General features: G+C 38.8%; 1 protein-coding gene across 4 annotated transcripts in view; it reads left to right on the forward strand.

Moving 5' to 3' along the window:
* Positions 1-25,884, forward strand: part of Plc21C (Phospholipase C at 21C) — a 952,170-nt gene extending 926,286 nt beyond the window's left edge. For 3 of the 4 annotated variants that reach the window (XM_076198141.1, XM_076198143.1, XM_076198142.1), the window contains 3 exons: positions 15,836-16,008; positions 16,164-16,308; positions 25,805-25,884. In XM_076198141.1, the coding sequence (XP_076054256.1) occupies positions 15,836-16,008; positions 16,164-16,308; positions 25,805-25,882 (396 nt within the window). In that variant the 3' untranslated portion in view covers positions 25,883-25,884. Of the gene's footprint in view, positions 1-12,676; positions 14,266-15,835; positions 16,009-16,163; positions 16,309-25,804 lie in introns of those variants that run through there. The other variant, XM_076198144.1, reaches the window with a different exon arrangement.
* Positions 25,885-26,177: the final 293 nt, after the last annotated feature.

Here is a 26,177-nt window from a genome sequence, read left to right on the forward strand (position 1 = left end):
GCAACTACAATAAATATAATCAAGACGCCGATATGGCAGCCTCGCGTATCCACTTGCTCCTCATGCCAAACTAACATTGCTACTAATCCCATTGTCCAAGTTGTTTATATACATAATGAACAATAAGGTACCCAGAACCAAGCCCTGGAGAACTCCACCAGTAACACCCCCCCCATTTAGATTTTACACTATTAATGATTATCTGCTGCTTTCTGTCACAGATCCAAGGTTTAATCTATTCAAACACGTTTCCCCCTATACCATTTGGCTTTGACTTCATTTATTAGTTTCTGGTGGGGCACCTTGTTGAATGCTTTACCAAAGTCCAGTTAAATAACATTGAAACTATCATTGTTATCTGACTCCTTGCAGACATTAGTGTAGAAAGATAGAGGATTAGTTATGCATGACTTACTCTTGGGGAATCCATAATGAGAGTCACGAATCAAATTATGTGTCTTGGTGTAATCTCTGATTCTACTAGATATTATTGATTCAAGCATTTTACCTATAACTAACATCTAACTGATTGGCCTATAGTTGTGCATAGACAATTTGTCACCCTTTTTGAAAACAGGAATGTTTGGCTGCCCCAAGAAATAGGCACAAAACTCATGTCTACTGACTTATTTAATATTTTTGTTAACTGGCTGTAGCTTTCAAATTTACACTCTTTTAGCACTCAACAAAAATTTGTGTGGACATGGAGAATTTGTAGCTTTAAGTCTACCAATCTGATTACTTCTGCCTTTCTAAAGCTGATGTTAGTAAATCTACTTCCCTCAATCATCCCCACTGAAGATTGGGTCACAGTCAGGAACTATATCAAACCTCTCCTTTTGTAAATACTACAAGAAAATATCTGTTAAATGCCTTGCTCATTTTTCCTCTGAATCTAACATGACATTGTCATCATTTTTAATTGGGCCGATCCTTTGCTTATTTTTTGTCCTGTAGAGATGAAAGAAGCCCATTGGGTTGGAGCTCGGTTGTCTGGCAACTTTAATTTTTTAGTTACATTTCACTGTGCATGCATTCTTCTTAACCAGCGATATCATTGTGCTTAGATCTAAAGTGTTTCCCCATTTTTTATTCTGGCATAAAGCTCTCTTTTTATTCCAATTTCTTTTTCAGCCTATCCATCATCCATTTGGGAGGATTAGTATTTGACCTTATTGTTTTGAGGGACATAAATTTATTTTGCACATTCAAAGTCGAACCAGATTGCTGTCTGTGCCATTGACCTCATGCTTGTGAGTAACCTCACTCAGGGTTCGAACATCACCCTCCCTGACCCAACCTTAGTCTGGACACCTGACTGTACTAATGACATCTGGGTTGACCATGCACTCCACCCTGTTACAGTCCTCTGGGCCGGTTTCATATGTGACCAGTTGTCCCATATAATTTCTCAGTTTTTCAAAATTTGCTCTCATGAAATCAGGTACTAGAACATAATTTGTATCATTTAATTCTTCCCATATAACTTTAAATTTTATTTCTTGATGAATGCCAGAATGTAAACTACCTCCCACTTTTACATTTCTTGCTATATCCTCATTTTTAGCTAAGAGTAAGTCCAGAATATTCTCTCCTCTTGAATGATTGGTAATCATTTGTTTTAAGAAATTATCTTATACCACATCTAAAAAAAATTGTGCTTTCTGATCTCTTACTAAATTTTCCCAGTCAATATTTCTATAGTTAAAATCTGCCATGATCACAAAATATTTGTACTGTGATGCCCTGCAAATTTCTTGAATCAGTGGTTCAATCTGCTCAATGGTAAGGTTAGGAGGTCTATATAGGACACCTATAACAAGCAGGGCCCTTATATGGGGGGGCATATGTCTGGGGGCAGCATTTTTAGAGGGGGCGGCAATTCTAGCCTGGACTTGCCACCCACAAGGCTAACAAAATAGTTATAATAAAAAAGAGGTCAAAGAAGCCCTGAATATTTTACCATAATTGGCCATTTTTGTGTTAGAATCAACAAAATATGAAATATTTTTCCCTATCCTTTCTGCAATAGGGATATTAAATACAAATTTTAAAATCCTCCTAAGTAGATTCCATGCTCTGACTGCATTCCTCTTCCTTAATTGAATGGTTAATAATACAATTTGCTGAGTTTGTGATGTGTTGCTTGAATGACATGGATGTATCATATGTTATGATAAAAATATTGGGTATATGTGTGTGTGGTATGAGACTATTGTTGATAAAGAAGCATGGTATGTATTTGTGTACCACTGTCCAATTGGTGAGAAGTGTGGCAGTAGATTTAGTTGGAGTTATTTTGAATCCATAGTGAACCAGGAGTTGAGTGTATTGATGCATAGTTATAGCATTTCTGCAGTTTTGTCTGCGTGCATGCAATAGTCATGTCTGCATAAGAAGAGATTTATAAGGAACATTACAGGAGCCAAAAGTGAGCCTTGTGGTACATCACTGGTTACTTTTCTCCATTTTGATTTTTAATCTTTCACTATTGTGCTTATATGTTTGTCTTTTAAGAAACCTTTTATCCATTCTAGTATGTTTCCACAGAGATCTCCTATGTTTTCCAATTTCCATATCAATTTCTTGTGTGGCTCCTTGTCAAAGGCCTTTTCCAAGTCTTAATATATATGGGTCATCCATCCCTCTCTCTCATCCAGCACATCAGTCACTCTCAAGTAAAAACTTAAACAGGCTTGTGTGTGAGTAGTTACTTGAGGCAACCATGGTGTAATTGGTAAGCTCACCTGCCCAAACAGTGGAAGGTCCCAGGTTCAATTCCTAGGTGGTACCAGCTTTTCAGTGATGCTCTATATCACAGTGGCTCAGTGAATAGGATCCCACACCAATGCACATTCCCAGACTGACAGAGGCACAGGGAAGGGAGATGTGTGACTGGTCACTAGAGGCAATCATGGTGTAATCATTAAACAAGTCTGTCCAGAGAGTGGGAAATCCCAGGTTTGATTCCCAGTGCCAGCTTTTCAATGACACTCCCTATCACACAGTTTGTAATACACCAGACGAACATGTAAATAAAATAGTTGGAGAAACCTACAACTTAATAAGATCAATAAAAGTGGCCTTTGACTACATGGACAAGGAAATGGTAAAGAGAATACTAGTTACACTGATAAGACTAAAATTGGAGTATGCAGCGCCACTATGGTCACCCAGTACAAAACAAAAAACATAAAAACACTAGAAAGAATTCAAAGAACATTAACAAAGATGGCACCAACACTTAGCAAGTTGACATACGAACAAAGATTGGACAAACTAAACTTATTAACTCTGGAGCAAAGAAATCTCAGAGGTGATTTGATAACCATCTATAGAATTATGAAAGTGATGGAAATCCTTGATAGGGATGATCTACTTAAATGGGACAGAAGAAATACAAGAGGACACAAGAAGAAACTTCAGAAGGACAGTTACAGAAGAAATCTGAAAAAGAACAGCTTTCTACACCAGATGGAATTATTGTGCTGTTTGTTTTATTTATTTTATTTGTGTTGTTTGTTTTATGGCCAGTCATTTGCTGATGGTCAAGGGCCACCGACTCCTCATAGTCATCTCGAACGGGCGAGGTAACTACTCCCATTATTATTGGAATAGTTCCCATTTACGCTGTTCCTTCTTTTTCTTTGTCTTGTTTGCTCCATGGTTTCTTGGAAGGTTATGTGGTTGTTGTGAAAAATACACAGACCTTATTACAAGGCTTTATTCAACATAAAATTTATACCATTCTCTGAAAACAGAGAGAGAAGAAATGGTATAGGAATATCAAACACAAAACATAAATATAAACACACAAACCTGACATAATATAAGCAAACACAACAGTATTTTATGCACATATACATATAACTCATAACAGTATAATACTGCACATATAACTCATAACAATGTAATATTGATGCTATAAACATACAGAATTGTTAATACACACCTTTACAAGGAGAACACTGGCTGAGTACTGACAGCTAGAAAACAACATGGCTGCCTTTTAAATGTTTCCCACACAGTGTTGTCAGATCAATGATTACAGTACATAGTGTTGCCAGATCAATGACTACAATGCATTACTACCATAACAGTGGTAAGGTTTCCAGCACTTTTGCATGTCATAGTTATTGGTTATGAACCTAGCCTTTGTCTGAAAAGGCATTCCCTACAGGGCAGCAGGGGGTTTGGATTCAGAGTTGTCCTGCTCTTAGCCTTCGTCTGAAGAGGCATACCCTACAAGGCAGCAGGGGGTTTGTGTTCAGAGTTGTCCTTCTCCTAACATTTACCAAAAGAAGCATATCCTACAAAGTAGCAGGAACCAAATATACCATTCGTTATTCAGTCACTTGCATGCATTCTGTACGAAACAAGGGGACCACGTGAAGATAGCATGCAAGCATTTAGGAGGCAGAAGCTATATATTATTAGGACTTAAGACAGGTTGCAGTGATTATGATTCTTTTTATACAGAATTAATCTTTGTAAATACAGAAACACAGAAGTTATATACAACTTAGTAAATAGTACTAGAATGCACATATGCATGAAGGAAATAATTGTGTCTGGGGTATTAGTTGCATGTTGTTATGGGAAAGTAGCATGCAGTTGATACTTTAGGGTCTATATGGGCACCCCTATGGACCAGAGCCACACATCATTTTGTCTGTGATAGAGGAAAACTGCTCACAGAGAAATGCTGAAACGTTTATTATACTGCTACTGTCCCTCCGTTATGCTGTCCCCCAACCCCTTGTTGCTGTCCTGTACCATTTCTCTGAATTTAATTTCCTTTTTTTGCCTACCCTGTGGTGGGGGGAAAAGAATACTGCCACCAAGTATTTCCACTTGGATCGTAAGAGGCGAGAAAAACGGGACGGGGATTGGGACCAGGCATCCTTCTCCCTGTAGCCGCACAGGGGGCATTCCTAAAAAAAGCAAAGGCATAAGAGGGTCTAGGAGTTTTCCAATCAGCACCCTAAGGTTTGGGTCTTTTAATGTGCGTGGATGTGGTGCAGATAAGAGTAAGAGGGAAGAGATAGGTAGTATGTTTGTGAGAAGAAAGATGGATGTGTTGGCTTTGAGTGAAACTAAGTTGAGAGGGAAGGGCGAGTGTGAGTTTGGGAGTGTAATTGGGAGGTTTTCAGGAGTGAAGAGAGGGAGAGAAGGGGTGGCTATACTAGTAAGTGAAGAGATAGGTAAACGTGTAGTGGAGTGGAAGGAGGTTTCCTCAAGGATAATGTGGATGAAGGTGAAACTGGGAAAGGAGATGTGGGTTTTTGTAAGTGCAAATGGGCCTGGTAGTGAGAAGAGTGTAGAAGAAAGGGAGGCTTTTTGGATAGATTTAAATGAGTGCATAGAGGGATTAGGGAGGAACATCAATGTAGTAGTGTATACGCCTCATATACATGACGAGTAGTATCGCCCAGTCATATAACCCACTCACTCCCTCACACACTCACCAGACTACCACCAAACACCAGCCGGCCGACAATAAGGCGCCAAAGACATCCTGTCCATCTCGCTGACCTAAGCAGCTTCGACCATCCGCGCGACCAGACTACCACCGAACACGCACACACGAACACACGCGATCACACAAGTAACCACACAGTAATAAACACATTATTACGTATACTGACGAACCTCCCCTGGATATATATATAGTCTAGCTGTTAGACTAAATTATATAATATAAATCTAAGATATAATAAGAAGTGACGAACTAAATCTCGCTCGCATAAACTCTTAAGTTTATACGAGCGTGGTACCTCATAAGCTAGTTTCCGGCCTTCTTAAGGGAATGCACAGAGCTCGGACGGGGAGTCGGTCCGATGATACGTACCAAGGAATAATAGAGTGCAATTGTAATATAGAACCAGGAGGTGATTGACTTAGTGTAGAACCATAGAAGAAATTGTGAACCAATAAAGAAAAGGAACTATAATGTATTTCTTTGTGAAGCCGCCTTATGAAGAGGATACAGTAGTACTGGGAGACCTCAATGCTAGGGTAGGAAATTAACCAAATGACGAAGTGGTTGGGAAATGTGGAGTTCCAGGAAAGAATAGTAGTGGAGAGTTGATGGTGGAGATGTGTCTTGAAAGAGAGTTGATGATAGCAAATAGAGTGTTTCGGAAGAAAGTCAAGCATAAGTACACATGGGAGAGGGTGGTGGATGGAAGGGTGGTAGATAGAGCATTAATGTATGTAGTGGTAGATAGGATTATGATAGGAAGAATTAAGGATGTTGGAGAACTTCTAGAACGACGCAGTCTCCTATGCACATGCATTGCACCACCACGGGTGTAAAATGGTAGTCAAGACCTGGCGTACACCAAGGTTCAAGCGTCGCGGTCAAGTCTATTGTCCTGAGACTCCAAATTATCGGAGTCATGACCTCAGACGTGCTCAGCTGTCACCAAACCCTTGGTTCCTGACTAACGAAGATATTGCCACTTCGACAATAAATTTCCACAAGGTTATTATTCGCTCCAGTCCACCTTTGGACACACACATATATAAATGATACAAAGTGATGTATCATCATTTCTTGTTAACCCTGTATGTAAATTAAATAATTTCGATGCCTAAGTCTCGTTGGAAACAGCGACCATGTAAATATTTTTTCCCTTGTTGGCAACTTTGCCGGACTGATGTATATAATGAACCATTCCTTTTCGGAGAGCGGGAGATATTCACTAGAAATAAAGACAAGAAACAATACTTGTTTTCCACGCCTCCAGAGAAGCCGCTACCACTCGAACACTACCCATATGTTGTGAACAACACCATATAACATATCTGGTGGCAGCGGTGTGGATACGAAGAACAATACAAGCATCATTCTAGAAGAGTAATTGCAATGGCGCCTGCAACGAGACAAAAGCCCATCCACTTCGCTGTGAACTCAACCCAGCGCAACCGGACAAAATCCCCTCCGCCATCACGCCGAACACTAGCTACGTTCCAGGACGTTCCCAAGGCGAGCAACGGACATCACCGCACTACTCCACGACTACACGCAACTTAGTCTCAACCCCAGCACCACCGCCGTCGGACAGAATCTATCAACTCGCCCAGCAACAGCGAACCAGCATCTGGAGACAACACAACCACCAGGACCATCCCTGCCTCTGCGCCCAACCTCCAGCGCTCTCGGACATAATCCCACAACGAAGGACGCCATCAGTTTCCTCGACTCACCTATTATGCTCCACCTACGCCCATCGCTCTACGTGGGACATCGTCTCCACCATTCTTCAACGGAAGTATCGCTCCCCATTTCTACCATTCGGTTCAGCACATACGAAAAACTGAAGTCCACACGAACTAACCATACCTATCTCCACCCGCCTGTACTTATTCTCTCCATATTTTCCAGATCACACATCACCATCGCACCAAATCCATCGGTCTATTCCCACCTTTACAAGACCACTTCACCATCGCATCAAATCCATCGGTCTGTAAGTAGATACCTCAATTTTTGGGCTAAAGCTTATTTCCGTCAGTAGCGTGAGTTCTCAAAATTAAGGCATTTATGTGTTTTTTCATATTTTTTCAAGCCTTATTTAAAAAAAAAAAAATTATTTTTATTTTAAAGGACAAAAGTGTGCATAAAAACTCCCCACTCCTAAAAACCTCACACTCCTACAACACACGTTTCAAGATGGCAACCCCCAACGAAAATAACACAGATTCTACAATCAACCACTCAGAAAACCAATGCTCTGCTACAAATTTACACTCATTAAACACGATCACACTCTTCTGAAATTTTATGGACATAACGTAGCTATTCACACTCTGTTAGATGACGTAAATTCAGAAATACAGTGTACACAAGTCAAGGATGACAAAACAAATATAGCAGTTCTCAAATCACGCATTGATTTCAATAACACTTTAGCCAGTGACATTGTACAATCAGACGCCTTCCTTCAAACACAATCATACTACCAGTTCGTTGAACAGTTGAGGAAATCATTCGCAGAATTTGAACACTTAGGCTCTCTCTCTCCCCTATACACACTCGCTAAGACCTTTAACACAGGCCCTTACAACACCAAGGAACAAGCGGTCAAGATCGTAAGTGATTTCAAACAGGAGCTAAAAAGCTGCACTCACATCCTCTCCCTGGGTTGAAAATGACAGAATGACCTTAGACAATGTACTCTCACTCTTCGGTTACCTCAGGCTAATATCACAACTTCACCCAGAAACACTGCATAAAACAGCCACCATACCCTTCCCTCCAGACTCAACACTCGTAGACTTTTCTAGAAAGTTTTCAGACACGATCACGGCAAAAACACAGATCCAACAATAAAACATCCCCATCACACAGACATCCACAATAGCACAAATCTCACAAGTAAACTACACCAGAGGTAGACAAAATCACGCATGCAATCACGACAGTGATCCCTCTCAAGAACACCCTTCTTTTGCACAATCTGCAACAAACTGGGACATAACACAAGCAGGTGTTATTACAGAAAACCAACAACCTTCTGCCAATACCACAGCCCATCTTTCCATGACACAAACCAATGTCGTGTTCTCAAATCACAAAACCAGACTTCATACGCGTCTCCCCAACACTTGACTAGCGGGAACACAAACAAATAAAACACGATATGACTATTGTCTCACGGTGACACACACACATGACCTCACGAGACCCAGTCCCCCCCCTCCTACCGGTACTCACGATGACAGCTTCTCAACAATCCCATCTTCTATGACACTTCAAGCCACTGTCAACAACATCCAACAAGTACTCTTTCTGGACACGGGCTCTCCCGTAAACATCATGTCAAAACTTGCTTTCGACCAGTTTAGGTTCAGACACCATAGGGTCATGATTCTAGAACCCACAGACATCACATTAGCAAATGTAGACAGTGTTCCTTTCCCCATCATTGGCAAGATCAATTTAGACATCTCCCTACATGGAAATTGCCCTCCTATTGCCACGACAATATACGTAGCTGGAGTTGTATTTCCTGCAGACATTCTTATAGGGTTGACATGGATGCAAGACAATCACATAACCATCTACCCTGCTAAACACGGTATTGTCTATCATAACCATTTCATACCTGCTCTGAAAACAACAAACACGCATGCCCAAACACCAAACACGTATGTCACAAACATTTACATGGCCGAGCAACAGTATGCACCAACAGATGAAACAAACACACAAATGACACATGCAGCAGACACGCCTACTACCACCATTCACCCAGGTACCTCAACACACACACATAACAGATGCAGACTGTCAGCACATAGGTCAATGTCAACTCGCAGACAAAAGAAACACGACATCTCCACAGACATCCCTGAGCTCACCTTAGAATACGCAACTGTCTCGCAAATCTCTCACACTCACAAAAACTCACGCACTTGTAATCAGTGACAAAACACTGTATCCATGTGAGTACACAAAGTTCCAAGTTCGTGTTTTCCAAGCTCCAAACTCAGACGTCTTCTGCATCGCGGACACTTGCCATGTATCTGGTGTTTCTCTCCTATCTGCAATAACAAACATATCGAACAAAACATATACAACCATCATAGTGGCAAACAACAAAAATGCACCTCTCCATCTTAACAAAGGCACAAACATTTGTGATTTTACCATATACCCAGCTAACCCATTCAAGCAGCTCACATAAACAACATAGACTTTCCAGAAGCACAAACAGATCTCCTTATGCTCATGAACACATGCAGGCATGTCATTGCACTTCCAGGCAAACCACTAGGTCTCACAAACATAATAGAACATCACATATCCCTCGACAGCAAGCTAAACTGCTGTATATACCGACATACTGACTACCATATAGCAAATGGAACAATGTTGACAACATCATTGCAGACATGTTCGCCAATGACATTATAGAGCCAAGTTTGTCCCCTTGGAATTTCCCCCTCTTCATTGTTCCTAAACACGACGGCTCCTTCCGCCCTGTTGTAGACTTTCGTGAGCTCAATAAACTCACTATTCCTGAAAGATATCCTATACCTCATTTGCAAGACACATTATACTCTTTGGGTGAACACAACACTGTTTTTTCCACACTCGGCCTCATGTCGGGGTATTTCCAAATATCTCTTGATGATGAGTCAAAGCCACTCAGAGCCTTTAGTACCAACATGGGCCACTACCATTTCAAAAGATTGGTCATGGGACTCATCTCTGCTCCCTCCGTGTTTTCTAGATTGATGTACAAGGTCCTTGAAGGACTCATAGGGAAAACAGTTTTCATTTACTTGGACAACATAATCATTGCCTCAAAGTCACTCACAGAACACCTTTCTACACTTGAAACTGTCCTCTCAAGGCTAGCCGCGGCAGGCTCAAACTAAAACTCAAGAAGTGTTCCTTCCTCAAAAGGGAAATATGTTTCCTAGGACATGTCATCAACTCTCAAGGTGTCAATCACCTCTCAGGACAAAGTTAAGGCTCTACTAGACGTTCCACGCCCTACCTCCACCAAACACGTCAAGTCATTCTTGGGTTTATCAGGTTTCTACAGGCGTTTCGTTGAGGGCTATGCTCACATTGCAGCCCCATTAACAGCCCTTCTCAAAAAGGATACATACTTTAACTGGACACCTGAACACCACACAGCTTTCCACAACTTAAAACAAGCTCTCACAACAGCCCCTGTCCTTGCATTTCTAAATTTCTCAAAACCTTTCACACTTTGTACAGATGCTTCCTACAAAGGACTCAGTGCGGTACTGATGCAACAACACGAGTCAAAATTTAGAACGATAGCATACGCTAGCTGCGTGCTGAACAAGCACGAACAAAACTACTCTATGACTGAAATTGAAGCTCTTGCTGTCATATATGCCCTCAAACACTTTAAAGATATACTTAGCTATGAAATACACGTATACACAGACCATCAACCCATTCTCCACCTTTTCAAAGGAAAGAACCTCACTGAAACATTCGCCAGATGGTTCCTCACCTTACAGGAATTCATGCCTACATTCCACTACGTGCAGGGTCATGCAAACACGGTAGCCGATGCCCTTAGTAGACACCTAGCAACTATATGGCAGGTAGCACAGCCGCTTGACATTACGCAAGAGTGCATCATCGCAGCTCAAGCAGCAGACCCCCTATGGAGAAGAATCATTCATTATCTCACCTCAGGTGACACCACCAATACAGACGACTTTCCTCCCAACATAGACAATTACCCGATCATAGACCAGGTTCTCTACCACACCACACTGCTCACAAACAAAAACGAACCAAACCGCAGGGTTACACAACTGGTCATTCCTACGGAACTTGTTCCGGAAGTACTGCAAATTCTTCACGATTCTCCAATAGCAGGACATTGTGGTAAGGAGAAATGTTTATCGCAAGCCAGATTGAAATACTTTTGGCCCACCATGCGCAAAGACATACATGGATACATAGATGCATGTCACTCATGCATCTCTCATAAAGGTCACATTAGTGGTCACGTACCTATACACAACTATCCAACACCTAGACCTTTTGAAACCATTGCCATTGATTTACTCAAACTACCACTCACCTCAAATGGGAACCATTACCTCTTTGTCTGCATCGACCATTTCTCACGTTTTTGCATTCTCTCTCCTTTAGTGGACAATACAGCCAAAAGTGTCACACAAACCACCATCCACAACGTCATCTGCCCCTACACCACACCAAAAACACTTATCTCAGACAACGGCACTGAATTCAACAATGACATTCTCTCCAACATCTGCAAACATTTTAACATTACCAAATGTTACACCACACCATACCATCCTAGTTCAAATGGACTCGTTGAATGCAAAAATCGGAAGATTTTAAACACATTAAGGCACCTTGCCACAGACATACGCTCATCTTAAGATGAACACATACCTATGATACAAGCCTGTATAAACAGGGAAATCAATAGATCTATTTCAGAGTCACTCCATTTTGTATTATTAGGGTCAGATAAGAAAATGCCATACGACCTCCTTACGTCAGAACCCCCCCCCCATTTAGGATTTTAATGACTACGTCAAAGTAGCACTGACAAACTCCAACACTTTTTTCAAGAGAGTACATGAGTCACTGACTCTCTCAAAATCTAATATGCTAAGACTGGCAAATGCTCACTCTAGGGATTGCACTATTTCTGTAGTTGACATTGTGTACAACACCAACCAACAGCCCACATCAAAACTTTCCCTCAAATTCCTTGGACCATTCCGCATCATCAAAAACCTACCTTATAATAAGATAAAAGCTATCCACTTATGAGAATTCACAGAGGCTATTTTACACTTGGACAGCATCAAACAAGTTCCCAGAGGACTTGACCTGGAGAATATACCTTCTCCCCCTCTTGCACAAACACAGACACGACCGAAATACTAGGCACAAACATCTCTACCACTCCACCAATCCCTACACCCCATTATAGCCTAAGAAATAGAAATGTATAAAGTCTCGCTTTGCTCAAAAATTCAGGCATCTATTTCCACCCAATAAATCTCATTAATTCTCATCCATATCATGCCATGGGAATTGTCTCCCTTCTGTCTATGCTTATCACCATTGCCACCTAGGAAAGGTCAACACCTTCACCTAGGCACACACTCCTTCTATCTCTTCTTACAGTTCGGACATCCAGTTCTATGTGAAAACCAAAGAGAGAGTGTGTCGCAAGGCTGGACACATGTAGCAATGCCAAGCCATGTTGGAGAACTTCTAGAACGACGCAGTCTCCTATGCACATGCATTGCACCACCACAGGTGTAAGATGGTAGTCAAGAACCTGACGTACACCAAGGGTCAAGCATCGCGGTCAAGTCTATTGTCCTGAGACTCCAAATTATTGGAGTCATGACCTCAGACATGCACAGCTGTCACCAAACCCTTGGTTCCTGACTAACGAAGATATTGCCACTTCAACAATAAATTTCCACAAGGTTATTATTTGCTCCAGTCCACATTTGGACACATATATATAAATGATACAAAGTGATGTATCATCATTTCTTGTTAACCCTGTATGTAAATTAAATCATTTCGATGCCTAAGTCTTGTTGGAAACAGCAACCATGTAAATATTTTTCCCTTGTCGGCAACCTTGCCGGATTGATGTATATAATGAACCATTCCTTTTTGGAGAGTGGGAGATATTCACTAGAAATAAAGACAAGAAACAATACTTGTTTTCCACGCCTCCAGAGAAGCCTCTACCACTCGAATGCTACCCATATGTCGTGAACAACACCATACAACAAGGATGTACATGTGCTTATGGGAGAGAGTGGGGGAATATCAAATGATTTTTTGGTGGAAGGTAAGTTGAGAGTGGAGGATAGATGGAGAAAGAGGAAAAGGACAAAAGGTAGGGAGGTGCTTAGAGTGAACTCTTTAAATGAAAAGGAAAAGGAGGAGTACAAGAAGAAGCTGAGAAAGGAGTGGGAGGGAGTGAAGGATAGAGTAGAGCTAGGAGTGGAGGAGGAATGGGGATGGTTCAAGGAAGGAGTCACAAAGTGTGCAAAGATGGTGTGTGGAACAAGAAGGATGGGAGGAAATAGAAGGAAGGGTAGTGAATGGTGGGATGAGGAAACAAAGAAGGTTGTAGAAGAGAAGAAGCGAGCTTTCACAGATTGGTTACAAAATAGGATGAAGGAGTCATATGAAAGGTGCAAAGAAAAGAAAAGAGAAGTAAAGCACAAGGTAAAGGAGCAAAGAGGAGAGCAGATGTGAAATGGGGTATGAGTATGACAGAAAATTTTGAAAGTAATAAAAAGATGTTTTGGAAAGAAATTAAGAGAGGAAGAGGAGGCGAATCAAGTAGAGAAGAAACAGTAAAAGGTGCAGATGGAGATATGATAATGGAAGAGAAGGCAGTAAGGGGAAGATGGGCAGAGTATTTTAGGGAGTTGCTAAATGTGAAGGAGGATAGGGAGGGAAAGATAGTTGCAGTGGGAAGTGCTAAGAAAATGAGAGTGATGAGTGAGAAAAATGGAGGAGAAATAAGGAAGGATGAAGTGAAGGCAGTTTTTAAAATGATGAAAGCAGGTAAGGCACCTGGTCTGGATGGATGCCATGCAGAATGCCTAAAAAAGGAGGTACAGTGATGGTGGACTGGTTGGTGAGGTTATTTAATATTTGCTGAAGAGAGGGTAGAGTGCTGGAGGAGTGCCTGTATAGTTGCATTTTACAAGGGAAAAGGGGACAAGTATGAGTGTAGTAGTTTCAAAGGGATTAGCTTGTTAGGTGTAGGTGGGAAGGCTTATGGGAGGGTCTTGATTGAGAGGATTAGGAGAGGAACATAGGGAGTAAATGGATCTGGAAAAGGCTTATGACAGAGTAGACAGGAAGGCACTGTGGGAGATTTTGCAGATATATGGGGTAGGTGGAAAGCTTTTAGGAGCTGTCAAGAGTTTTTATGAGAGTAGTAGAGCATGTGTCAGGATTAGAAATGGAGAGAGTAAGTGGTTTGAGGTAAAGGTGGGACATCGTCAGGGATATGTTATGTCGCCCTGGCTGTTCAACTTATACATGGATGGGGTGGTGCGAGAGGTAAATGCAAGGGTGGTGGGTCAGGGATTGGAGATGTTTAAAGAAAATTGAGAAAAGTGGGAGGTGAGCCAGCTGTTGTTTGCAGACGACACTGCGCTTGTAGCAGGATCAGAGGAGGGATTGAGGAAGTTGGTGACAGAGTTTGGGAGAGTGTGTGAAAGAAGAAAGTTGAAGATAAATGCGGGTAAAAGTAAGGTGATGAGAGTACAAGGGGTGGAAGTGGCAGTAGACTGGAAGTGAGCATTAAGGGAGAACGACTGGAGGAAGTGGATAGTTTTAGATACTTGGGTGCAAATGTAGCAGGAAAGGGTGGAGTGGAGGTAGAATGTAGATTGAGAGAAGCAAGTAAATGCCTTGATGGATTAAAAAGTGTAATGAGAAATAGACATTTGGGAATGGATGCTAAGAGGAGACTGTATGAAGGAGTGATTGTGCCAACAGCACTGTATGGGGCAGAAACATGGAACATAAGAGAGGAGTTTGAATGTGTTTGAGATGAGGTGTTTGAGAAGTATTGTAGGGGTAACTAGACTGGAAATGTGAGAAATGAAGTGAGGAGGAGAACAGGGGTGGAAAGGGAGTTGGGAGATAGGGTTGATGAAAGAGTATTGGGATGGTTTGGACACATGGAAAGAATAAGTGAAGAAAGACTAGTAAAAGAGGTATGGAAGTTAGATGTGGAGGGAGTGAACATGAGGGGGCGACCTAGGATGAGATGGATGGATGGGATGAAAGGGGCTTTGGGGAAGAGGGGAATGTCTGTCGAGGAAGGACAGGAGAGGACAGAAGACAGGAGTGAATGGAGAAGGGTTGTATATGGATGATGTTGTGATGCATGAGGTGGAATGGGTGGGGGGGATGGGGGTGAGGTAGTATGTGTAAGAAAAATTTGACACAATCCGAAGGGATTTCTCCCCGTCTCCTCCTTTTCTGCATGAGGGCACGGAGAGGAAGTGTCACCGATTTAATGAAGCGGTCTTGCTGTGGATGTGCTGTGTCTTGCGACATTGCCTCTGACCCAGGGCAGTGGGCAAGATGCAGGGATGACCCATCATCCAGGAGGTGCCAAGATAAGAGGGATGGTGGAGGGAAGTGGAGTGTATTTAGGGATGGAATGGGTGGGAATGGTTTTTATGCCTTTTTCTTTTTGGCTACCTCCCTTGTAAAGGGGAAAAAACATTTGGTATATGTGTATATGTATAGCATTTTAAGGCAGATCATATTTTTTATAATTTTCAGGTATACTTAGCATTAGAAAAGTCAATGAAGACTTCCCAGGCAGCACAGCTGAAAGCATTGCAGTCTGACCATGATCGGCAAGTAGAAGATAGTAAAAGGAGAATGGAAGAGCAGCATCGGGAAGTACGAAAAAACCTTATAAAAAATACTAGTGACAAAGAAGAACTTAATAGGTTGGTTACTTGAGCTGTAACATATACTGTAATAAATGTATTTTAGAGTGTTATTAGAAATTCACTAAGTTCATGAAATGTTGTGCAGAACAACAAGTCATCATGATTGATATACAGACTTGTAGGTATATAACATGTAATTTTTCTTGTAAAAGAAAAAAACGTGAAATTGGGAAAGCTCTAGTTGTCAAGGGAACTAATGAAAGGCAAAGATTGACCGATATGTATGAAGAAAAGAGAATTGACCTAGAGAAACAGCATGAAGAGGTTAAAAAGAAATTTGAAGAAGAAAAAACTCGGGTAAGTATTACTTCTCTATAGTGCATGTAGTTGTGAATGAATATTAATGAGGAACATAATTTTATAAAAAATAGATATACTTCTTTTTTATGCCATAGTTTGTTAATAAACTACAGATAAAAACAAGGAGAGAAGTTCTTCAATTTCTGTAGCTGCATTGGTATTGATTTCATATATACCTACACACAAGGAAACAACTAGTTGTTTGTCTAGGCTATGTTTCTCGTGTGACTGATAAGGTAAATCCAGTTCTTGAAATAAGTATAGTTGGCACAATGGAGAAGGAAAAAGATGATAAAATATTGAATGAACCAACGAAGAGAGGCCTGGATATAAGTAAGGTTGAGTCGCAAAGAGGAGTAATTCCTAACAGGATATGTTTAATTGGCACACCAAGAATAAATCAAAGGTGGGAAAACAGCAGTTTTTCAAAGAAATCCAGGAGAAATAGGTAAAGGCTTAGATATAGACAAGTTAGATTTAGCAATGCATTATGAAATCATGAAGTAAATGAATTATTGGAAGAAATCATAGATTTAAAATTGGACTTCTGAACTGTAGTTAGGGAATTGATTAACTTTGCAAAAGAGTAATGAGCAAACGATTCGAGAATTAACTGACCTAAAGAGCAAAATTGATATACTCAAAAAAGAAAATGAAAGAATGAAAAATGAGGATAAGTATAAAAATGAAGAACAGAAAAATGTTAAAGAGCAATTACAGGTAGTGACCAGAAAGGTGGAAGAGTCAATCAAGGAAACAGACCTCCTTGAAATAAAAAATCAGTGGAAACAAGAACAGGAAAACCAAAAAATATCCTTTAGAGAAATAGTACAAAAGCAGATGGAGGAAAATACAAAAGAAACAGTCATGAAAGTAATCAAAGAAAAGGAAACTTGGGTGAGAGATACAGCTGACAAAGGTAAATGCATTGTGGGCCATGGTATACAAGAAAAACATGATATGTATAAATACCAGAGAGAAAAGGAGGAGAAGGAAATAGCTAAGGAAATTCTGAAAGAAATTCAGGACAAAGGGCAAAATTTTGACAAAGAAATTGACGAGATTCACAGGATAGGCAAATACTCAAAAGAAAAACAAGATAGACCTCTGAAAATAAAACAGAGAACTCAAATGATAGCTGAGGAGGTACTATCGAGAGCAGTTAAATTAGCAAACAGTGAGAAACTCAAACATATATGGATAAAAAAGGAAATGAGTGATGAGGAAAAAGAGAAAGACAAAGCTCTTAGAATTGAAGCCAATGATAGAAATGAGAAAAGAATGGAGACGGAAAAAAAAATTGGAGGGTACTGGACCTGAGACTGAAAAAATGGTACATCAGAAAAATGGAAACTTAAAAAAAAAAAGAGAAGAAAATATGAAACTAAAAGTGGCATACACAAATATCGATGGTATGATCTCTGGAATTAATGAACTAAACGACTATCTGGAAATAGAGAAACCTGACATTATGGGAATTGTGGAGACAAAACTGAAAGGTCCTTTATCAACAAGTATGGTGGGACAAGGTCTATACAACCACTGGGCGAAAAATAGAACAGACAAACAGGGAGGAGGTGTCATGATATTGACCAAAAAGGGTTTAAATGTGACAAAGATAAATGAAGGCAAATATAATGTGGAATTAATTATGATTAAAGTTGTAAATAAAAATATGAAAAGTAGAAAATTTGTAGCAGTATATGTGCCACCAAAAACACAGGCTTGGTCTGATAGTGATCATTCTAAATTACTGGAAGACACAAAGAATGTGCTAAATGAGTTACTGGAAGAGGGGGGTAACATAGTAATTAATTGGTGACTTTAATGCAAAGGATATAATCTGGGAAGAATTGATAGTAAAAGGGGTAGAAGAACTTTGGAGCAACATTTTACTAGATATGACCATTGAATATACCCTAACACAATGGGTTAAGGAAAATACTAGATATAGAAACAATGAGGAACCGGATATTGTGAACAAAATGGAGTATAAAACACCAATTGGAAAGAGTGACCATATAATAATAGAGTTTGAATTGAAAGAACAAAACAATGTAAGAAGGAATGAAAAACATAGAGAAGGAAGGTTAATGTACAACAAAATGGACTTTGTCAAACTTAGAAAATTTATCCAAAACACAAACTGGGATAATTCTCCAAAGAGGAAACAACGATGGAAGACAAATGGAACATATTCAAAGAAAAGTACAAGGAAGGAATTGATAAATATGTACCAAAGAAGAAGCAAAAAGAGATTTATATAAAGTGTTGGTATAATAAAAGGTGCAGTGTGGCTAAAGACAGAAGAGACAAAGCCTGGAAAAGATGGAAGAGAGACAAAAAACATCCAAATGGCAAACATATATAAAACTTGGGAATGAATATGTGAATATATGCAGGAAAGAAAAAAAGAAACAATGAAAAAGATATTGTAGATATGTAAATAATAAATCAAACGACAAACACGAAATTGTAAAACTGCATGAAGGAGATAAAGAATATAGGCCTATAGATGACACAGAAATGGCAGAATTTATTATCAGACATTTCAGTTCTGTTTTTACAATTGAGAGTTCACAAATTTAGGAAGATGGACAACAAGAAAGATCCCCTAAAATAAAAGAAATGAAGGTAACACAGAAAGAAAAGACCAAATAAAAAAACCTAGATGTTAGGAAATCGCATGGACTGGATGGAATTGCAAATTGGATACTGAAAGAGTGTATAGATGAATTGACGTACAAATTATACAAGATAATAGACTTTTCACTCAAAGAAAGAAAGGTACTGCAAGATTGGAAAGATGCAAACATAGTACCAATATATAAAGGAGGAAACAAAGAGGATCCTACAAACTTCAGACCAGTATCCCTTACAAGCACAGTAGCAAAAATATGCAAAAAGTTGATCAGAAACAAATGGATCAAACACTTGGATGAAAATGAAATATTAAACCCTAAACAATTTGGCTTTAGAAGTGGAAGATCATGTACCACAAACTTAATATGTTTTTACTTGAGATTAATTGAGATAATACAAGAAAGAGATGGCTGGGGAGATTGCACCTTCTTGGACTTGGGGAAGGCTTTTGACAAAGTACCACATAAAAAGTTAATGAGAAAAATTGAAATGATAGGAGGAATACAAGATAATGGATGAAGGAGTTCTTAAATAGGAGAAAAATGAGTGGTACTTAGAGACAAAAATTCGAACTGGGAAGATATGATAAGTGGTGTCCCACAAGGATCTGTATTGGCTTCTGTAATGTTTGTCATATATATAAATGATATGGATGAGGGAGTGAAATGTTACATGAACTTCTTTGCTGATGATGCCAAACTACTTAAGAGAGTAAACACAGAACAAGATTGCAGATCACTACAAGAAGACCTGGACAAAATATGGGAATGGAGTCAGAGGTGTGAAGTGAACTTTACATTAAGAAATGTAGTATAATGGAATTTGGAAAAAGCAAAAATAGAATATCGGATCAATATAAAATTGGCACCAAAGAAATTAAAAAAAGTCAATTCAGAAAGGGACCTAGGTATCAGAGAGAGAGGAAAAGGAAATCGCTAAAGAGATCCTGAAAGAGATTCAAGAGGAGAATCAAACCTTGGATAAAGAAATCGAGGAAACATATAGAATAGGTAGATACTAAAAAAAAAAAAGCAATTTAGGCCACTAAAAGTTAAACTTAGGTCACAAATAATAGCAGAGGAAGTACTCTCCAGAACAGCAAAACTAGCAGTGAAAATCACAAGAATATATGGATATAGAAAGAAATGAGTGATGAAAAAAAAGAAAAGGAGCTTAGAAATGAAGTGAAGGAAAACAATGAAAAAAGAACTGAGGCTGAAAAGAATTATGTTTTTTTTTTGGAAAGTGGTGGACCTGAGTTTGAGATAATGGTATATCACAAAAAAGGAAACAAAGCAAACAGAAAAAGACGAGAAGGAAGAAATTAAAACTAGCCTATACCAACATAGATGGAATGATCACAGGACTGAATGAGCTAAATGATTACCTGGCATCAGAAAAATCGGACATAATGGGAATAGTAGAAACCAAACTAAAAGGTAATCTACCACCTAACACTGTGGGACAAGGACTATACAACTGCTGGATGAAGAATTGAAAGGAAAAACAAGGAGGGGGAGTACTAATTCTGACCAGGAAAGACTTAAATGTGACAAAGTTAACAATGAAAAAACAATGTAGAGTCAATTATGATAAAAGTAGAAAAAAAAACATGAAAAGTAGAAAATTTGTAGTAGTGTATGTACCCCCTAAAACACAGTCCTGGACAGAACACGATCATTCCAAATTGTAGGAGGATACTAAACATGAACTAAATGATATACTGAAAGGAGGAAATACAGTAATTATGGGTGATTTTAACTCAAAAGAAATATGTCGGGAAGAAATGACAGTGAGGGGTGGAGAGGACATTTGGGGCAGCATACTACTTGATATGACTATTGAATATACAATGACTCAGTGGATAAAGGAAAATACCAGATACAGAAACATTGAGAAACCTTTGAGACTGGATTTATTACTTACAATGGAACCTGAAATTGTAGACAGAATAGATTACAAAATACCAATAGGAAAGAGTGACCATGTACTAATATAATTCAAACTAAAAGAGCAAAAGGACCTAAGAAGAAAGGAGAAACATAGAATAGGAAGATTAATGTACAACAAAATGAATTTTGAGAAACTTAAAAAATTCTTTCATAATGCAAACAGGGAAAAATTCCTAAATGAAGAAATAAGGATGGAAGAGAAATGGAATATACTAAAAGAAATTTATAATAAGAGTGTGATCAAATATATACCACAACAAAAGCAAGAAAGAACATACTCAAAGAACTGGTACCACAAAAAATGTAGTGAAGCTAAAGATAAAAGAGACAAAGCATGGAAAAAAAAGACAAAAAAAATTAGCAAATGGCAAACATACATCAAAATAAGAAACGGTTATGTAAAAATATGCAGAGAAGAAAAGAGAAACTATGAAAAGGAAATAGTAGAAAAATGCAAGGAACAATTGAAACTATTTTACAAATATGTGAATGGTAAACTAAAAAACAAGCAAGAAATAGAAAAGCTGTGCCAAGGAAGTCATGAATATACAGAAGAACAGGAAATTGCAGAATTTATGAACAACCACTTCAAATCGGTATTCACAATTGAGAACACACCTAACTGTGAGGGAATAGAGAGACAGAAATCCCCCCCAATGAAGGAAATAACTGTAACAAAGAAGGAAATTAATGACCAAATAAAACCCTTGATGTCAGAAAATCGCATGGTCCAGATGGAATTGCAAATTGCATACTGAAAGAATGTGTAGAAGAATTAATAGATAAAATACACACTATAATCAAATGCTCGCTCAAAGTAGGAAAGGTACCACAAGACTGGAAAATGTAAACATTGTACCAATATATAAAGTAGGAAACAAAGAAAATCCAACTAACTACAGACCGGTCTCCCTAACAAGCACAGTAGCTAAAATATGTGAGAAAGTGATAAGAAATAGATGGGTTAAACACCTGGAAGAAAAATCTATATTAAACCCAAACCAATTTGAATTTAGACAAGGAAGATCATGTACAACAAACCTGATCTGCTTCTACTCAAGACTAATAGATATAATAGAAGAGAGGGATGGATGGGCAGACTGTGCCTATCTAGACCTACAAAAGGCATTTGACAAAGTACCACACAAGAAATTAATAAGAAAAATAGTATCAATAGGTGGCATCACAGGTAAACTATTAGAATGGATGGAAGACATCCTGACTGGGAGAAAAATGAGGGTAGTAATTAGAGACAAATACTCAAAATGGGAAGAAATGATAAGTGGTGTTCCACAAGGGTCGGTGCTGGCTCCAATCATGTTTGCCATATACATAAATGACATGGATGAAGGAGTTGAATGTTATATGAATTTCTTCGCAGATGGCACAAAAATATTGAAGAAAGTAAGAACAGAAGAGGACTGTGATTCATTACAATCAGACCTGGACAAAATCTGGAAATAGACTCAAAAGTGGGAAGTGAACTTCAATATTAAGAAGTGTAGCATAATGGAGTTTGGAAAAAGTAAAAACAAAATTTCAAAAAATTATAAAATTGATTAAGAAATCAAGAAAGTGAACTCGGAAAGGGACCTTGGAGTAATAGTCAGCAAAGACATGACACCAGATAAACATATAAACAAAATAGTCGGAGAAACATTCAAGCTCAAGTGGCATTTGATTACTTGGATGAAGAAATTATTAAAAAAATATTAGTTACATTGATTAGACCAAAACCAGAATATGCAGCGACACTATGGTCACCCAGTACTAAAAAGAATGTAAGGAAACTAGAAAGAATACAGAGAGCAATGACAAAGTTGGTACCAGATCTTTCCAAATTAACATACGAACAAAGATTATTGATATTGGAACTACCAACACTGGAGCAGAGAAGAGAAAGAGGTGATCTACAGACTATATTTAGAATTGTGAAAGGAATGGTAATCCTTGATAGGAATGATTTACTAAAAAATGACAATGGAAAAACAAGAGGTCGTGAAAAGAAACTCAAAAAGGATAACTATAGAAGAGATTGGAAAAAGAAAAGCTTCCCACACAGAGTACTGGATACCTGGAATAACTTAGATAAAGAAACAGTGTGTGCAAATACTATTAAAGATTTTAAGAAAAAACTTGATACTGAAAGATACAAAGATGGGTCACCATGAACATAGCTCCCTTCCTGTATAACACAACTAGGTAAATACCTGATAAACATATCAATAAATTTGTTGGAGAGACTTTTAACTTATTAAGATCAATGAAAGTGGCCTTCAACTACATAGATGAAGAAATGGTAAAGAAAATAGTGGTTGTAGTGATAAGACCTAAATTAGAGTATGCTGCAACACTATGGGCACCAAAAAAAATAAAAAAAAATAATAATAATAATAATAATAATAATAATAGAAAGAATTCAAAGAGCAGCGACAAAAATGGCACCTATGCTTTCAAATTTGACATATGAACAAAGATTAAGTAAATTACATTTATCAACACTGGAACACAGAAGAGAAAGAGGTGATTTGTTGACCATTTACAGAAATATGAAAGGGATGGAAATTCTTGATAAGACAACTTATTAAAATGGGACAGAAGAGAAACAAGAGGACACGAGAAGAAGTTAAAGAAGGACAATTACAGAAGAGATTTAAAAAAAAAACTTCCCGCATAGAGTGATTGATGTCTGGAACAAACTAAACAGAGAAACAGTGAGTGCCAAAACTATACAAGATTTTAAGAATAAACTGGATGCAGAGAGATATGAAAATGGGTCATTACGAGCATAGCTCTCATCATGTAAAATACAACTAGGTAAATACATACGTACATTCATACATACAGTATACCAAAACACCTCTTTCTATTTATAAGGGAGGTGGCCAGCCAAGACATGAATTTGCTTTCACCAATCCCACATTCGTCCAACATCCTTTTGTTTTCCTTTTCAATCTAAGCACCTTGTGGATTAAGGGTCATACCTGATCCCCAGCCATTGGCAGGATCAGAAGCAATGCAGCAACACACTGCACCTCTACAGCATGGCCCAACAGTCAAAGCTGGTTTACCTCCACAACTTCATTTCATGGCGACCTTCCCCCCTTTCCACTCAGTAGTAATCAGAGAAGACAAAGAGAAATCCCTTTAGGTCATGTCAGTTTATCACCCATTCACAGCTACTCTCCACTCACACCTATCCATTATCCTCTCCCTTTCTTACTCAACAGACATTCCCTTTTACCCAAGGCCTCATTCACTCTGTCTATCCATCCCATTCTTGGTCTTCCCCTCAAGTTCACTCCTGTATTCCATATTAATTTTGCTGTTCTTCACTTATTCTTTCCATATGCCCAAACTGTTCAAGTATTCTTGGATCAAACATTAAACAACCTTACTAGTCAACCCACTGTAACAGTTTCTCCCTCCCTCAAACACCCATCCAACCCAAGTACCGTACAGACTTTCATAATTTCTAGTGCTTTTTGTATTTTGTTCTCTCCTGTAACCCTATCAGTTTTATTTCCCATGACAATAATTTTCCTAGCATCTCCCACTGCCATAGTTAATCCCTCCCTAACCTCCTCCACATTTAGCATTTCTCTAAAATATTGAACCCACCCTCCCCTTTACTTCCATTAACATATGCTCATCAACACCCGCTACTTTTCCACTCTACCTGATTCATCCCCTTCTTCCTCACTCTCCTCATTTCCTATTGAAATGTCTTTTATTCTTTTCAAAATTCTTTGTCAAACTCTTACCCCACTTTACTTTTAACCTCCTCTTTGACTTCCCCAACCTTGCCCTTTGCTTCTCTCTTCTCATACCTCTCTTATGCTTCCATAGTTATACCTTGCAACCAATCCTTGTATTTTCACTTCCTCTCTTCCACCACCCTTTCACCTGTTCATTGCACCATTTGCTGTCTCTCCTGCTCACTCCCATTCTCCTCATTCCACATGTTATCTTTGCACACTTTATCATTTACTTCTTGAAACATACCCATTCTTCCTTTACTCATGTTTCCCCTTTATCCTTCACTACTTCCCACACTTCCCTCAGCTTTTTCTTGTATTCTTTTTCATTATTCTTCCCATTTCATTTTTTTCTCAGCAATTCTTTATCTTTTTCCTTTTTTCCTCCATTTTTAGTTTCTATCGTACCAAAAAATTATCTGGGAAATCCCCACTCTCTCCCGTAAATATATGAATGTTTAGAACTTTTCCAGTCTTTCCTTTGGGAACCACCCTTCCTTCCACCACCCTTTCCTACATATACTTAAACTTGTCTTTTCTTAAACACTGTACAGTATTTGCTTCCATCAACTCCCTTTCTAGACACACCTTCACCATCATCTCTCCTCTATAAATCATACCAAACACTTAGACCTCTCTACCACTCCTATTGGTTCATCTCCTACTCTAGCATTGAGATCCCAACACTACTTCATTTGAATTCCTCCCAAAACTCCCTATACATTTAAATTAGTCCAAACAGCCTCCATTTCCTTTTCACTGTTTACACTATAAGGATTATATGCACTCACAAAAACCCATGTCTCCAATTGCAATTTCACCTTCACCCACATTATCCTCAAAGACACTTCTTTCTCTCCATCACATACTTTCCCATCTCATCACTTACTTCCTTCACCCACTCATCACTCCCAACACCGTGCCCACACTCTCAAACTCACCCCTCCCCTTCAAGTTAGTTTCACTTAATGCTACCGCATCTATCTCAAAAACTGCCAGTCTCTTCACTCTTACTCTCATCTGTACTGTAATCACACACAATAGGAATGGTTTCTTTAATAAAGTCATATACAGTAGACTTAAGATCAGGTCATCTTAATTATATATATAATACATTATTGATCTTGCTTTAATCTCCAGGCCAAAGACAATATAGTGAATAGTTATGAAGAAAAAAAGGCAAAGATTGAGGAGGAAAGTTGTGGTGTGGCAGAGTAAAGGTTAGTGCACTGATAGGCATTGTTGATTTTATCTTTTTGAAGTACAAAAATAAGGGAATATTATATTTCTGTGGGCTCACTTGTTTACATTCATCTGCTTTTGTTGTACAGAATTGGAATGTATCTTCATGGTTTCCTGTCTCTGAATTTGTTTTCACTATGGTTTAGGTTATGTCATACTTTCCAGTTGCTATTCAAATTTGAGTGTATTTTTCTAATTGTAGTGTACAGGGTTGGAGCTATGATCATGGGGTCCCATCTTGATATTTCCAATTATCAAAATTTGCCATGGA

The sequence above is a fragment of the Oratosquilla oratoria genome, chromosome 14 (assembly GCF_046742065.1).
Source record: "Oratosquilla oratoria isolate Oo_2021 chromosome 14, ASM4674206v1, whole genome shotgun sequence".
In the NCBI taxonomy this organism is placed as follows: Eukaryota; Metazoa; Arthropoda; class Malacostraca; order Stomatopoda; family Squillidae; genus Oratosquilla; species Oratosquilla oratoria.